The 15,000-nt window shown below is 53.9% G+C and overlaps 1 protein-coding gene across 1 annotated transcript in view; it reads right to left on the bottom strand.

Moving 5' to 3' along the window:
* Window positions 1-15,000, bottom strand: part of c5 (complement component 5) — a 34,265-nt gene that overhangs the window by 17,309 nt on the left and 1,956 nt on the right. Inside the window, exons 2-10 of the mRNA XM_080467201.1 lie at window positions 13,339-13,534; window positions 11,657-11,810; window positions 10,940-11,010; window positions 10,718-10,815; window positions 8,771-8,853; window positions 8,518-8,608; window positions 8,317-8,425; window positions 6,970-7,102; window positions 6,766-6,881 (exon numbers count right to left, since the gene is read on the bottom strand). Coding sequence (XP_080323327.1) covers window positions 6,766-6,881; window positions 6,970-7,102; window positions 8,317-8,425; window positions 8,518-8,608; window positions 8,771-8,853; window positions 10,718-10,815; window positions 10,940-11,010; window positions 11,657-11,810; window positions 13,339-13,534 — 1,051 coding nt within the window. The remainder of the gene's footprint in view (window positions 1-6,765; window positions 6,882-6,969; window positions 7,103-8,316; window positions 8,426-8,517; window positions 8,609-8,770; window positions 8,854-10,717; window positions 10,816-10,939; window positions 11,011-11,656; window positions 11,811-13,338; window positions 13,535-15,000) is intronic.

Here is a 15,000-nt window from a genome sequence, read left to right as displayed (position 1 = left end):
ATCGTATGGTTCACACACACACACACACACACACACACACACACACACACACACACACACACACACACACACACACACACACACACACACACACAATTGTGTATAACGCTGTCAATAATCTCAGGCGCACCCATTATTGACGGTCATTCGCCGCTCCTACGTCTACAAAATCCAAAATGAATGAAAGTCAGAAAGAAGAGCAGCCGGCCGACTCTCCCCCTCAGAGAGACTGATGACTCTCCCCCCTCAGAGAGACTGATGACTCTCCCCCTCAGAGAGACTGATGACTCTCCCCCCTCAGAGAGACCGACGACTCTCCCCCTCAGAGAGACTGACGACTCTCCCCCTCAGAGAGACTGATGACTCTCCCCCCTCAGAGAGACTGATGACTCTCCCCCCTCAGAGAGACTGATGACTCTCCCCCTCAGAGAGACTGACGACTCTCCCCCCTCAGAGAGACTGATGACTCTCCCCCCTCAGAGAGACTGACGACTCTCCCCCCTCAGAGAGACTGACGACTCTCCCCCTCAGAGAGACTGATGACTCTCCCCCCTCAGAGAGACTGATGACTCTCCCCCCTCAGAGAGACTGATGACTCTCCCCCCTCAGAGAGACTGATGACTCTCCCCCCTCAGAGAGACTGATGACTCTCCCCCCTCAGAGAGACTGATGACTCTCCCCCTCAGAGAGACTGATGACTCTCCCCCCTCAGAGAGACTGATGACTCTCCCCCTCAGAGAGACTGATGACTCTCCCCCCTCAGAGAGACTGATGACTCTCCCCCCTCAGAGAGACTGATGACTCTCCCCCTCAGAGAGACTGATGACTCTCCCCCCTCAGAGAGACTGATGACTCTCCCCCTCAGAGAGACTGATGACTCTCCCCCTCAGAGAGACTGATGACTCTCCCCCCTCAGAGAGACTGATGACTCTCCCCCTCAGAGAGACTGATGACTCTCCCCCCTCAGAGAGACTGACGACTCTCCCCCCTCAGAGAGACTGATGACTCTCCCCCCTCAGAGAGACTGATGACTCTCCCCCCTCAGAGAGACTCTCCTCGGTGCAGATTACAACACAGTGACGCTCCGCGGCGACGAAGAAAAAAAAAAAAAAAAAAAGATCCAGCCGGGTCCAGTATAGTATCGTTTTAAAGGCATCAGTACCGCGATACCAATACTGTACCGGTATACTGAACAACCCTAGTTCTGATCAATAGTATCAATGCAGCACTGAGATCTAGCAGGACCAGAACAGAGACCAGTTCTTGATCAATAACTGTGATCAGAGAGTCTCTGAGCTCTGATGAATCTAGAACCGACTGGAAAGACTCCGATACGTTATTTTGGATTAAATGGTCACATGACTGACTTGGAATCACTTTTTCTAGGATTTTAGAACTAAAGGAAGGTTGATGTTGTCCTGGGTCAAGGTGGGGGTTTTAAGAAGAGGTATAATCAAGTTGATCTGATCTAGTATTGATTACTAGTCATGGGGAAAATATCTTTCAACAGTTTAGTGGGGATCGGATCCAGCAGGAGAGTTGTTGGTTTAGATGAAGCCACGATTGAGGAGAACTGAAGGAGCTCTATAGGGTGGAACCTGGATAACTGGAACTCAGGTTCCACGAACTAGTCAGAAGATGTGGTTGATCGATCCGCCACTGCACTGGGCAGTGAGTCTTTAATTTGATCCCTAATAGTTAGAATTTAGTCATTAAAGAAGTTTACTAAGTCATTACTGCTCAAAGTTAAAGGGACATGAGGTTCTATCTGACCGGTTCCAATTTGTTCATGTAAATAACAAATCTTCAATACATGAAGGGGTCCTGTGTGGAGTACCACAAGGCTCCGTCCTCGGACCCATATTGTTTAATCTCTATATGTTACCACTCGGAAATATAATTAGGAAACACAACATTAACTTTCATTGTTATGCAGATGATACTCAGCTCTATTTATCAATTAAAGCCAATCAGGCCGACCAACTTGTTAAACTAGAGTCCTGCCTCAGGGACGTTAAGTCCTGGATGTCTATCAACTTCTTAATGCTCAACACATCCAAGACTGAGGTTCTAATCCTAGGTCCTAAAAAGCTCAGGGATTACTTTTCAGATAGTCTGATTACCTTAGATAATATTACCTTAACCTCTAACAGTGATATTAGGAACCTGGGTGTTATTTCTGATCAGGATCTGTCCTTTATGTCCCATGTTAAACATGTCTCCAGGACAGCCTTCTTCCATCTAAGGAATATTGCAAAAATTAGAAACTTCTTGTCCTTCAAAGATGCAGAACAAATGCTTCCTGCCTTTGTGACTTGAAGATGAGATGATTGTAACTCCCTAATGTCAGGATGTCCAAACTCCTCTGTTAGGATCTTCCAGCTAGAGCAGAACGCTGCTGCAGGTTTACTAACCAGAACTGGAAGAAGAGAGCACATCTCCCCAGTCTTAGCATCCTTACACTGGCTTCACATCAAATCTAGAATAGAATTCAACATCCTTCTGATCACATCTAAAACTCTTCATCACCAGGCTCCGTCCTATATGGAGAAACTTCTAGAAGGGTCTCACCCTCCACGAGCCCTTGGCTCTGAGGATGCAGGACTGTTGGTAATCCCTAAAGTCCTTCAAAGTAAAAGAGGAGGCAGGAGTTTCAGCCATATGGCTCCTTTACTCTGGAATCAACTAGCAGCCTCGGTCCGAAGGGCCCACACCATTAGTTTATTTAAGAGGAGACTAAAAAGCTTCCTCTTTGATAGAGCTTCTCATTAGGAATAAAATAGGAGCACTAAGTTGAGCTGCTCTAGGCCTAGACTGCTGAGGGGATTTCCTCTCTCCCGTTAAAGGGAGGAACTCTACATTTGGAGCTTCTGTTTCTTGTCTTTCTTTCTTTCTCTCTGTGTAACAACATTACTGGAGCCACCAGATCCTGACAGGAGGGGAGCAGGATCCAGGGGATCAGACCCAAGACTCCCAGAGTGGAGTTACCACGGTCCTACTACCCGACCCCCCCACAGCACCGGGACCCCCCCACAGCACCGAGACCCCCCCACAGCACCGGGACCCCCCCACAGCACCGGGACCCCACCACAGCACCGGGACCCCCCCTCAGCACCGGGACCCCCCCACAGCACCGAGACCCCACCACAGCACCGGGACCCCCCCTCAGCACCGGGACCCCACCACAGCACCGGGACCCCCCCACAGCACCGGGACCCCACCACAGCACCGGGACCCCCCCACAGCACCGGGACCCCCCCACAGCACGGCCCTTAAACTCCAGACTGAGATTGGTTCATCATCAGACCAACGCTCATCAGAGACTTTTCTTAGTATTTGTACTTCTCTGGCCTGTCTGCCACTCTCTCTCTCTCTCTCTCTCTCTCTTCTATTCCTCTCTCTCTCTCTCTCTCTCTCTCTCTCTCTCTCTCTCTTCTATTCCTCTCTCTCTCTCTCTTCTATTCCTCTCTCTCTCTCTCTCTCTCTTCTATTCCTCTCTCTCTCTCTCTCTTCTATTCCTCTCTCTCTCTCTCTTCTATTCCTCTCTCTCTCTCTTCTATTCCTCTCTCTCTCTCTCTTCTATTCCTCTCTCTCTCTCTCTCTCTCTCTTCTATTCCTCTCTCTCTCTCTCTCTCTTCTATTCCTCTCTCTCTCTCTCTTCTATTCCTCTCTCTCCCTCTTCTATTCCTCTCTCTCTCTCTCTCTCTCTTCTATTCCTCTCTCTCTCTCTCTCTTCTATTCCTCTCTCTCTCTCTCTTCTATTCCTCTCTCTCTCTCTCTTCTATTCCTCTCTCTCTCTCTCTCTTCTATTCCTCTCTCTCTCTCTCTCTTCTATTCCTCTCTCTCTCTCTCTTCTATTCCTCTCTCTCCCTCTTCTATTCCTCTCTCTCTCTCTCTTCTATTCCTCTCTCTCTCTCTTCTATTCCTCTCTCTCTCTCTTCTATTCCTCTCTCTCTCTCTCTCTTCTATTCCTCTCTCTCTCTCTTCTATTCCTCTCTCTCTCTCTCTCTCTCTCCCTCTTCTATTCCTCTCTCTCTCTCTTCTATTCCTCTCTCTCTCTCTTCTATTCCTCTCTCTCTCTCTTCTATTCCTCTCTCTCTCCCTCTTCTATTCCTCTCTCTCTCTCTCTCTCTCCCTCTTCTATTCCTCTCTCTCTCTCTTCTATTCCTCTCTCTCTCTCTCTCTTCTATTCCTCTCTCTCTCTCTTCTATTCCTCTCTCTCTCTCTCTCTCCCTCTTCTATTCCTCTCTCTCTCTCTTCTATTCCTCTCTCTCTCTCTCTTCTATTCCTCTCTCTCTCTCTCTTCTATTCCTCTCTCTCTCTCTCTCTCTCTTCTATTCCTCTCTCTCTCTCTCTCTTCTATTCCTCTCTCTCTCTCTCTTCTATTCCCCTCTCTCTCTCTCTCTCTCTTCTATTCCTCTCTCTCTCTCTCTCTCTCTTCTATTCCTCTCTCTCTCTCTCTTCTATTCCTCTCTCTCCCTCTTCTATTCCTCTCTCTCTCTCTCTTCTATTCCTCTCTCTCTCTCTTCTATTCCTCTCTCTCTCTCTTCTATTCCTCTCTCTCTCTCTCTCTTCTATTCCTCTCTCTCTCTCTTCTATTCCTCTCTCTCTCTCTCTCTCCCTCTTCTATTCCTCTCTCTCTCTCTTCTATTCCTCTCTCTCTCTCTTCTATTCCTCTCTCTCTCTCTTCTATTCCTCTCTCTCTCCCTCTTCTATTCCTCTCTCTCTCTCTCTCTCTCTCCCTCTTCTATTCCTCTCTCTCCCTGTCCTATCCCATATACTCCCCCCCCCCCCCCCCCCCTTCCAGAGTCTAGGCTCCGCCCTTCCAGAGTCTAGGCTCCGCCCCCTTTCTTCCTGAAGAGGGACTTCTTATGAACTGTTCTTCCTGAGAGGGAGTTCTTCCTGGTTTCCACTGTTGCTTGTTCCATCTGCTGCTCTGGAAGGTTTAGTTGGGTTCTGTTGTTCTCTATCATTGTAAGAGGTTCTGGAAGGTTTAGTTGGGTTCTGTTGTTCTCTATCATTGTAAGAGGTTCTGGAAGGTTTAGTTGGGTTCTGTTGTTCTCTATCATTGTAAGAGGTTCTGGAAGGTTTAGTTGGGTTCTGTTGTTCTCTATCATTGTAAGAGGTTCTGGAAGGTTTAGTTGGGTTCTGTTGTTCTCTATCATTGTAAGAGGTTCTGGAAGGTTTAGTTGGGTTCTGTTGTTCTCTATCATTGTAAGAGGTTCTGGAAGGTTTAGTTGGGTTCTGTTGTTCTCTATCATTGTAAGAGGTTCTGGAAGGTTTAGTTGGGTTCTGTTGTTCTCTATCATTGTAAGAGGTTCTGGAAGGTTTAGTTGGGTTCTGTTGTTCTCTATCATTGTAAGAGGTTCGGGAAGGTTTAGTTGGGTTCTGTTGTTCTCTATCATTGTAAGAGGTTCTGAGATGTTGGTTGATGTGATTTAGAACTTTACAAATAAAATAAAACTGAATTGAATTGAATTCTACAGAACTGTGACTTTTGTCAGCCTGGCTATAGTACTGAAGAGAAATCTAGGATTGTTCTGGTTTTCTTCTATGAAGGAGGAAGAGGAGGCATTTCAGGTTTTGCGAAGGGATTTTTGACAGATTAACAAACTGTCTCTCCACGCTGTTCGAAATACTTCTGAGTTAAGTAAGATTTCTTCTCTAATTTTCCTGCTGATTTCTTTAAAGTTCTCGTTACCATTGTACCATGGAACTATCCTCCTCTGAGTTGTTGTGTTTATCTTCAAGGGAGCAATGGAATCAAGTGTAGAGCGAAGTAAGGCTGCTGTTCCATCTACAACCAAGTCAGCCTGAGTAGGGCTAATGCTAATGCTAATGCTAATGGTAATGGTAATGGTAATGGTAATGGTAATGGTAATGGTATGAAAGCTGTTTACTGCTGGATCCACAGTTGGAACTGAAGTCAGTATTGACGGGAGTACTTCCCTGACTTTGGCTCCAGCATTGTCTGATCTCTTCTATTTCAGTTTATTTTCCGGGCTCATGAAGCCACTTAATGTAAATCAGGAAGTGATGAGACAACAGAGGGTCGTGGGGAAGAACCATGAACTGATCAGGATCAATACCATGAGTGAGGACCAGATGAAGTGTGATTAAGATACTGAGTGGCTTCAGTCACCTTCTGTGAAAATCCCATTGTGTCCAGTAAAGAGCTAAATGCTATGCTAAGGCTCATTGTCAACATCTACAAGATGCTAACAGGTAGCAGCTAACAGGTAGCAGCTAACATGTAGCAGCTAACAGGTAGCAGCTAACAGGTAGCAGCTAACATGTAGCAGCTAACAGGTAGCAGCTAACAGGTAGCAGCTAACATGTAGCAGCTAACAGGCAGCAGCTAACAGGTAGCAGCTAACATGTAGCAGCTAACATGTAGCAGCTAACAGGCAGCAGCTAACAGGTAGCAGCTAACATGTAGCAGCTAACATGTAACAGGTAGCAGCTAACAGGTAGCAGCTAACAGCTACCAGCTAACAGGTAGCAGCTAACAGGCAGCAGCTAACAGGTAGCAGCTAACAGGTAGCAGCTAACAGGTAGCAGCTAACATGTAGCAGCTAACAGGCAGCAGCTAACAGGTAGCAGCTAACATGTAGCAGCTAACATGTAACAGGTAGCAGCTAACAGGTAGCAGCTAACAGCTACCAGCTAACAGGTAGCAGCTAACAGGCAGCAGCTAACATGTAGCAGCTAACATGTAGCAGCTAACAGGTAGCAGCTAACAGGTAACAGGTGGGCTGGACTCACCTGGATGTGGTAGGGGAGGCCTGGCTTGATGAACGGGGGCGTGGACACCAGACTCAGGCTGTACGGAGACTTGAGGAACTTGACGGCGGCGAACTCGGCTTCCTGCGTGATGCCACCTGACGGAGAACACTTCGCCTTGTCAGACGTGGGGCCCAGAAGGTGGGCGAAGCCTCAGGTGGGCGGAGCCTCAGGTGTGCTGCTCACCTGTGTTCTCCTCCAGCAGGACAGCGATATACAGGTAGCTCCCCGCCAGGCTGCTCACGTCTCGCGCTCCCAACGCTCTGGAGAATACCTTCTGAACGTTCACTGTCACTTTCAAGTCACCGAAGGGGGACAGCTGCAGGAGACAAGGAGACGTCAGGGGGGGTGGGGCTGCAGGAGACAAGGAGACGTCAGGGGGGGTGGGGCTGCAGGAGACAAGGAGGCATCAGGTGGGGTGGGGCTGCAGGAGTCAAGGAGGCGTCAGGTGGGGTGGGGCTGCAGGAGACAAGGAGACGTCAGGTGGGGTGGGGCTGCAGGAGACAAGGAGATGTCGGGGGGGTGGGGCTGCAGGAGACAAGGAGGCGTCAGGTGGGGTGGGGCTGCAGGAGACAAGGAGGCGTCAGGTGGGGTGGGGCTGCAGGAGACAAGGAGACGTCAGGTGGGGTGGGGCTGCAGGAGACTAGGAGAGGTTGGGGATGGAGCTGCAGGAGAGAAGGTGGCGTCGGGGGGGGTGGGGCTGCAAGAGACCAGGAGGCGTCAGGGGGGGTGGGGCTGCATGAGACAAGGCGGCTGCATGAGACAAGGTGGTATCAGGGGAGGCGGGGCTGCAGGAGACAAGGAAGCGTCAGGGGAGGGCGCTGCTGCATGAGACAAGGTGGCTTCAGGGTGGGCGGAGCCTGAGGAGATAAGGCGGCGTCAGGGTGGGCGGGGCCTGAGGAGATAAGGCGGCGTCAGGGTGGGTGGGGCCTGAGGACACAAGGAGGTGTCAGGGGGGACGAATCTGCAGGAGCCAAGGAGGCATCAGCGGAGGTGGGGCTGCAGGAGACAAGGAGGCGTTAGGGGGCCAGGGCTGCAGGAGACAAGGAGGCGTTCGGGGGCCGGGGCTGCAGGGGACAAGGAGGCGTTAGGGGGCCAGGGCTGCAGGAGACAAGGAGGCGTTCGGGGGCCGGGGCTGCAGGGGACAAGGAGGCGTTAGGGGGCCGGGGCTGCAGGGGACAAGGAGGCGTTAGGGGGCCAGGGCTGCAGGGGACAAGGAGGCGTTAGGGGGCCGGGGCTGCAGGGGACAAGGAGGCGTCGTGAGGGTGGGGCTGCAGGGGACAAGGCTGCGTCTGGGGGGCGGGGCTGCAGGGGACAAGGAGGCGTTAGGGGGCCGGGGCTGCAGGGGACAAGGAGGCGTCGTGAGGGTGGGGCTGCAGGGGACAAGGCTGCGTCTGGGGGGCGGGGCTGCAAGAGGCAAGTAAGCGACGGGGGGGGCGGCTTTGCATGAGACATGGCGGTTTCAGGGTGAGCGGGGCTGCAGGAGACGTGGGGGGGCCGAGCTGCAGGAGACAAAGAGGGGGCGGGGCTTACCTGTTGTCTGGTGACGGAGTTGGGGATGATGACTGGAGGATTGGTTCCGCTGACGTAGCCGTAGCGCAGGATGACGTTAGCGTTGGCCACCGGAGCGCCGTGACGATACCTGGACACGTGGAGAGTAAGACTGAACCCAGACCCAGATCCCGTCCAGACCCGGTCCAGACCCAGACAAGCCCCCGGTCCTGGTTCACTCACCGTGCTGACACCTTGAAACTGAATCCACTGAAGCCTCCATAGCTGATGTAGCTGGAGTCTGGCTCCACCCTGATGGATATGCTGGGCAGGACTAGACCAGACCAGATAAGACCAGGTCAGATTTGACCAGATTAGACCAGATTAAAGCCAGACCAGATTAGACCAGATTAGACCAGGCTGAAGCTACATGTGTATGTGTGTGTGTGTGTGTGTGTGTGTGTGTGTGTGTGTGTGTGTGTGTGTGTGTGTGTACCATATTCCTTCACTTCAAACTGGGTTCTTGATGTTGTGGTAAAACCTTCAGAGTACTTGGCTTCAATGGTCCAGACACCCAACCTGAAACACATGGGACCCTGTCACCCTCACCCCGTCACCCTCACCCTCACCCTGTCACCCTCACCCTGTCACCCTCATCCTGTAACCCTCATCCTGTCACCATGTCACCCTCATCCTGTAACCTTCATCCTGTCACCATGTCACCCTCACCCTCACCCTGCCACCCTCATCCTGTCACCCTGTCACCATCACCCTGCCACCCTCATCCTGTCACCCTGTCACCCTCACCCTCACCCTGCCACCCTCATCCTGTAACCCTCATCCTGTAAGCCTCATCCTGTCACCCTGTCACCCTCACCCTGCCACCCTCATCCTGTAACCCTCATCCTGTCACCCTGCCACCCTCATCCTGTCACCCTCACCCTGTCACCCTGTCACCCTCAACCTGCCACCCTGTCACCCTCATCCTGTCACCTCCACCCTGTCACCGTGTCACCCTCATCCTGTAACCCTCAACCTGTAACCCTCATCCTGTCACCATGTCACCCTTATCCTGTCACCGTGTCACCCTGTCACCGTGTCACCCTCATCCTGCCACCCTCATCCTGTAACCCTCATCCTGTCACCCTGTCACCCTCAACCTGTCACCCTGTCACCCTGTCACCCTCATCCTGTCACCCTGCCACCCTCAACCTGTCACCCTCATCCTGTCACCTCCACCCTGTCACCGTGTCACCCTCATCCTGTAACCCTCAACCTGTAACCCTCATCCTGTCACCATGTCACCCTTATCCTGTCACCGTGTCACCCTTATCCTGTCACCGTGTCACCCTGTCACCGTGTCACCCTCATCCTGTAACCCTCATCCTGTAACCCTCATCCTGTCACCATGTCACCCTCAACCTGTCACCCTGTCACCCTCACCCTCACCCTGCCACCCTCATCCTGTAACCCTCATCCTGTCACCATGTCACCCTCAACCTGTCACCCTGTCACCCTCACCCTCACCCTGCCACCCTCATCCTGTAACCCTCATCCTGTCACCCTGCCACCCTCATCCTGTAACCTTCATCCTGTAACCTTCATCCTGTAACCCTCATCCTGTCACCATGTCACCCTCAACCTGTCACCCTGTCACCCTCACCCTCACCCTGCCACCCTCATCCTGTAACCTTCATCCTGTAACCTTCATCCTGTAACCCTCATCCTGTCACCATGTCACCCTCATCCTGTCACCCTGCCACCCTCATCCTGTAACCTTCATCCTGTCACCATGTCACCCTTATCCTGTCACCGTGTCACCCTGTCACCATGTCACCCTTATCCTGTCACCCTCATCCTGTCACCATGTCACCCTTATCCTGTCACCGTGTCACCCTGTCACCGTGTCACCCTCATCCTGCCACCCTCATCCTGTAACCCTCATCCTGTCACCATGTCACCCTCAACCTGTCACCCTGTCACCCTGTCACCCTCACCCTGCCACCCTCATCCTGTAACCTTCATCCTGTAACCTTCATCCTGTAACCCTCATCCTGTCACCATGTCACCCTCATCCTCACCCTCATCCTGTCACCCTCATCCTGTCACCCTCATCCTGTCACCCTCATCCTGTCACCCTCATCCTGTCACCCTGCCACCCTCATCCTGTAACCTTCATCCTGTAACCTTCATCCTGTAACCCTCATCCTGTCACCATGTCACCCTCATCCTCACCCTCATCCTGTCACCCTCATCCTGTCACCCTCATCCTGTCACCCTGCCACCCTCATCCTGTAACCTTCATCCTGTAACCTTCATCCTGTAACCCTCATCCTGTCACCATGTCACCCTCATCCTGTAACCTTCATCCTGTCACCCTCATCCTGTCACCCTGCCACCCTCATCCTCACCCTCACCCTGTCACTCTCACCCTATCACTCACTTTGGCTTGACGGGGATCTTGAAAGGGTTCTGCATGGAGGGAACTCCACTGTTCACGTCCAGCATCTCTGCAGTGTCCACTGTGGTGTGATCCGGATCCTGGAGAGACCAGAACCAGGACCAGGGTCAGAACCACAACCTCAGGACTTGTTTCCACAGCAACCTTCTCAAAACCATGTCGTCCATTGTGCCCCCTGCTGGTGAAACAGAGCATCAGACTCACCTTGAAGCACAGGAGGACGCTGCGGTTGGCCGGCCTCAGCTCCTGGTTCAGGGAGAACGCTCGCACCCTGACTGCCCGGGGAAGAGGAGGAAGAAGAAGAAGAAGAAGAAGAAGAAGAAGAAGAAGAAGAAGAAGAAGAAGAAGAAGAAGAAAGACAAACATGAAGAGAAACCATGTGAAGAACCAGAACAGCTCCCTGAGGAACTGCTGGAGACAGATGGATGTCCTGACACCAGGTCTGCCTCCACCTGCTCCACCCTCACCTCCCCACCTCTCTGTCCAGCCCCTACATCAACCTGCTGGAGGAGGAGGAGTTTTATTTTGACAGTCACTGTAATAACAACTTGGTGGTCTGCCCACTAGAATGTCTGCGTTCTCCCAGTGTTTCTGTTTAGAGCTCGTTGTTCTATGCTGTGTGTGTGTGTGTGTGTGTGTGTGTGTGTGTGTGTGTGTGTGTGTGTGTGTGTGTGTGTGTGTGTGTGTGTGTGTGTGTGTGTGTGTGTGTGTGTGTGTGCTTTCAGTACTAAATCTAACAACACTAACAACTAGTGGACCAACATGAAAACCACATCACTTTTACTGCTCCTGCTGTTGCCATGGAAACGGACATCATTTTCAGAACATTGTCATGTAAATTTGAAACTTTTCTGCAAAGAAAATGTAAAAATGGATAGTTTTGATTGGTTGTTGCCGTGGAAACAGGCTCCCAGGTCTCACCGCTCTGACGGGGGGTGTACAGTGGTTTGTCAGTCTGGACGAACAGGAAGCCGTTGGAGCGACTGACGGCCACAGAGAGGTGCTGGTTGATCTCCGCTGACTGGACATGAAGAACCACGTGACTCCGCCCCTCATCCAGCTGTTGTGGAAGCAACTGCAAAGCAACCAGTCAGATGGCTGCAGGGCGCTAGGACGACAGCTGCGTGACCCGGATGGTCACGTGGTGCCAGGACGGCCGCGTGGTGTTAGGACGGGCGCGTGGGACGGGCGCGTGGGACGGGCGCGTGGGACGGGCGCGTGGTGTTAGGACGGCCGCGTGGTGTTAGGACGGCCGCGTGGGACGGGCGCGTGGGACGGGCGCGTGGGACGGGCGCGTGGGACGGGCGCGTGGGACGGGCGCGTGGGACGGGCGCGTGGGACGGGCGCGTGGTGTTAGGACGGCCGCGTGGTGTGTGGACGGCCGCGTGGTGTTAGGACGGCCGCGTGGTGTTAGGATGGGTGCGTGGGACGGGCGCGTGGTGTTAGGACGGCCGCGTGGTGTTAGGACGGCCGCGTGGTGTTAGGACGGGCGCGTGGGACGGGCGCGTGGTGTTAGGACGGGCGCGTGGGACGGGCGCGTGGGACGGGCGCGTGGGACGGGCGCGTGGTGTTAGGACGGCCGCGTGGTGTTAGGATGGGTGCGTGGGACGGGCGCGTGGTGTTAGGACGGCCGCGTGGTGTTAGGACGGCCGCGTGGTGTTAGGACGGGCGCGTGGGACGGGCGCGTGGTGTTAGGACGGGCGCGTGGGACGGGCGCGTGGGACGGGCGCGTGGGACGGGCGCGTGGTGTTAGGACGGCCGCGTGGTGTTAGGACGGGCGCGTGGTGTTAGGACGGCCTCGTGGTGTTAGGACGGCCTCGTGGTGTTAGGACGGGCGCGTGGTGTTAGGACGGCCTCGTGGTGTTAGGACGGCCGCGTGGTGTGTGGACGGCCGCGTGGTGTTAGGACGGCCTCGTGGTGTTAGGACGGCCTCGTGGTGTTAGGACGGCCGCGTGGTGTGTGGACGGCCGCGTGGTGTTAGGACGGCCTCGTGGTGTTAGGACGGCCGCGTGGTGTTAGGACGGCCTCGTGGTGTTAGGACGGGCGCGTGGTGTTAGGACGGCCTCGTGGTGTTAGGACGGCCGCGTGGTGTGTGGACGGCCGCGTGGTGTTAGGACGGCCTCGTGGTGTTAGGACGGCCTCGTGGTGTTAGGACGGGCGCGTGGTGTTAGGACGGCCGCGTGGTGTTAGGACGGGCGCGTGGTGTTAGGACGGCCTCGTGGTGTTAGGACGGCCTCGTGGTGTGTGGACGGCCGCGTGGTGTTAGGACGGCCTCGTGGTGTTAGGACGGCCTCGTGGTGTTAGGACGGCCTCGTGGTGTTAGGACGGGCGCGTGGTGTTAGGACGGGCGCGTGGTGCCTGGACGGCCGCGTGGTGTTAGGACGGCCGCGTGGTGTTAGGACGGCCGCGTGGTGCCAGGACGGGCGCGTGGTGCCTGGACGGCCGCGTGGTGTTAGGACGGCCGCGTGGTGTTAGGACGGCCGCGTGGTGCCAGGACGGGCGCGTGGTGTTAGGACGGCCTCGTGGTGTTAGGACGGCCGCGTGGTGCCAGGACGGGCGCGTGGTGCTCGGAAGCGCTGTGACTGTCCGGCGGCGCCACTCACCCGGACTCTGGCCACGGCCTGGTACTGGTTCTGGGCATTCAGGGTCACGGCCTCCCGGGTCAGGACCAGGTGGTCTGGAGCCATGGAGGTCTTCAGGAAAACGTGAACCGTCACCTCATCGGCGAAGCCAAACAGCTGCAGCAGAACCGTTTCCACTGCATCCAGATGCAGCGACAGCGGCGCGCTGATCAGGTACCTGACAGCAGGACGTTCATGTGACTCCAGAGGCCTGTACTAGGAACCATAGGCCTGTACTAGGAACCAGAAGCCTGCACTAAGAACCTGAGGCCTGTACTATGAACCTGAGACCTGTACTAGGAACCAGAGGCCTGTACTAGGAACCAGAGGCCTGTACTAGGAACCTGAGGCCTGTACTAGGAACCTGAGGCCTGTACTAGGAACCTGATCAACACATCCAGGATCTCTGTTTCCTGGTTGACTGATCCTGATCACCGTTCCTACCAAGCAGGTTCTCAACTCTCTGGTTCAACCCAGACCAGGTGTGAGTGTTCACAATAAAAGGGGCGGAGCTTGCAGCGTCTGACCAATCACAGAGGGAGAAACCCTGCAGAGCAGTTTACAGATTACTGAAGGAGCAGTTAATCTCTGAGATTATGAAGAATTCAAACACATCCGACAGGAGGAGTTCTGGTTCCATAAATTCATGGTTCTGCAGTTCTGTCAGGTGTGATCATGAACCTCATTATTCCAGATAAACAGACCTGGAACAAGTCAAGAACCAGAACCTCCTTCAGAGCCTCAGAGACCAGGATTTATTTTATTATGTCTAAAGATTGTTCTAGATTAATTTCTCCTCTCCTCTCTGCTGCAGCTCAGAGCTGAACCTGCCCACCAATCACCATCATTTAAGAATGGGCGGGGCATTTCCCAAGAGATCTGATTGGTCAGGAGGCGGAGAGACATAGTCCCTCCAGCGTGTCCTAGGTCTGTCCTGAGGCCTCCTACCAGAGGGACATGCCCGGAACACCCCCCTAGGGAGGCGTCCGGGGGGCATCCCAAACAGATGGCCGAGCCTCAGCTGGCTGCTCTGGATGTGGAGGAGCAGCGGCTCTACTCCGAGCTCCTCCCTGGTGACGGAGCTCCTCACCCTATCTCTAGGGGTCCAGCCACTCTACGGAGGAAACAAAGCTCATGACCATAGGTGAGGGGAGGAAGGAAGCTGGAGCGGTAAATCCAGAGCCTCGCCTTTTGGCTTCACTCCTTCTTCACCACGACGGACCGATACAGCGACCGCAGAACTGCAGACGCTGCACCGAACCGCCTGTCGATCTCACGCTCCATCTCCCCCCACTCCTGAACAAGACCCCCAGATACCTGAACTCCTCCACCTGGGACAAGGTCTCTCCACCCACCTGAAGGGGGCAAGCCACCCTTTTTCTGGTGGAGAACCATGGCCTCGGATTTAGAGGTGCTGATCCTCATCCCAGTTGCGTCACACTCGGCTGCGAACCGCACCAGTGCACGCTGAAGGTCCAGGTTTGATGAAGCCACCAGGACCACATCGTCTGCAAAGAGCAGAGACGAGATTCTGTGGTCCCCAAACCGGACCCCCTCCGGTCCCTGGCTGTGCCTAGAAATTCTGTCCATAAAAGTTCTGAACAGAACCGGTGACAAAGAACAGCCCTGCCGGAGGCTAACGTG

This window comes from Lipophrys pholis (genome assembly GCF_963383615.2).
Source record: "Lipophrys pholis genome assembly, chromosome: 7".
NCBI classification, from domain to species: Eukaryota; Metazoa; Chordata; class Actinopteri; order Blenniiformes; family Blenniidae; genus Lipophrys; species Lipophrys pholis.
Note: the sequence above shows the minus strand (reverse complement) of the source record. Positions and strands in the feature narration are given on the sequence as shown.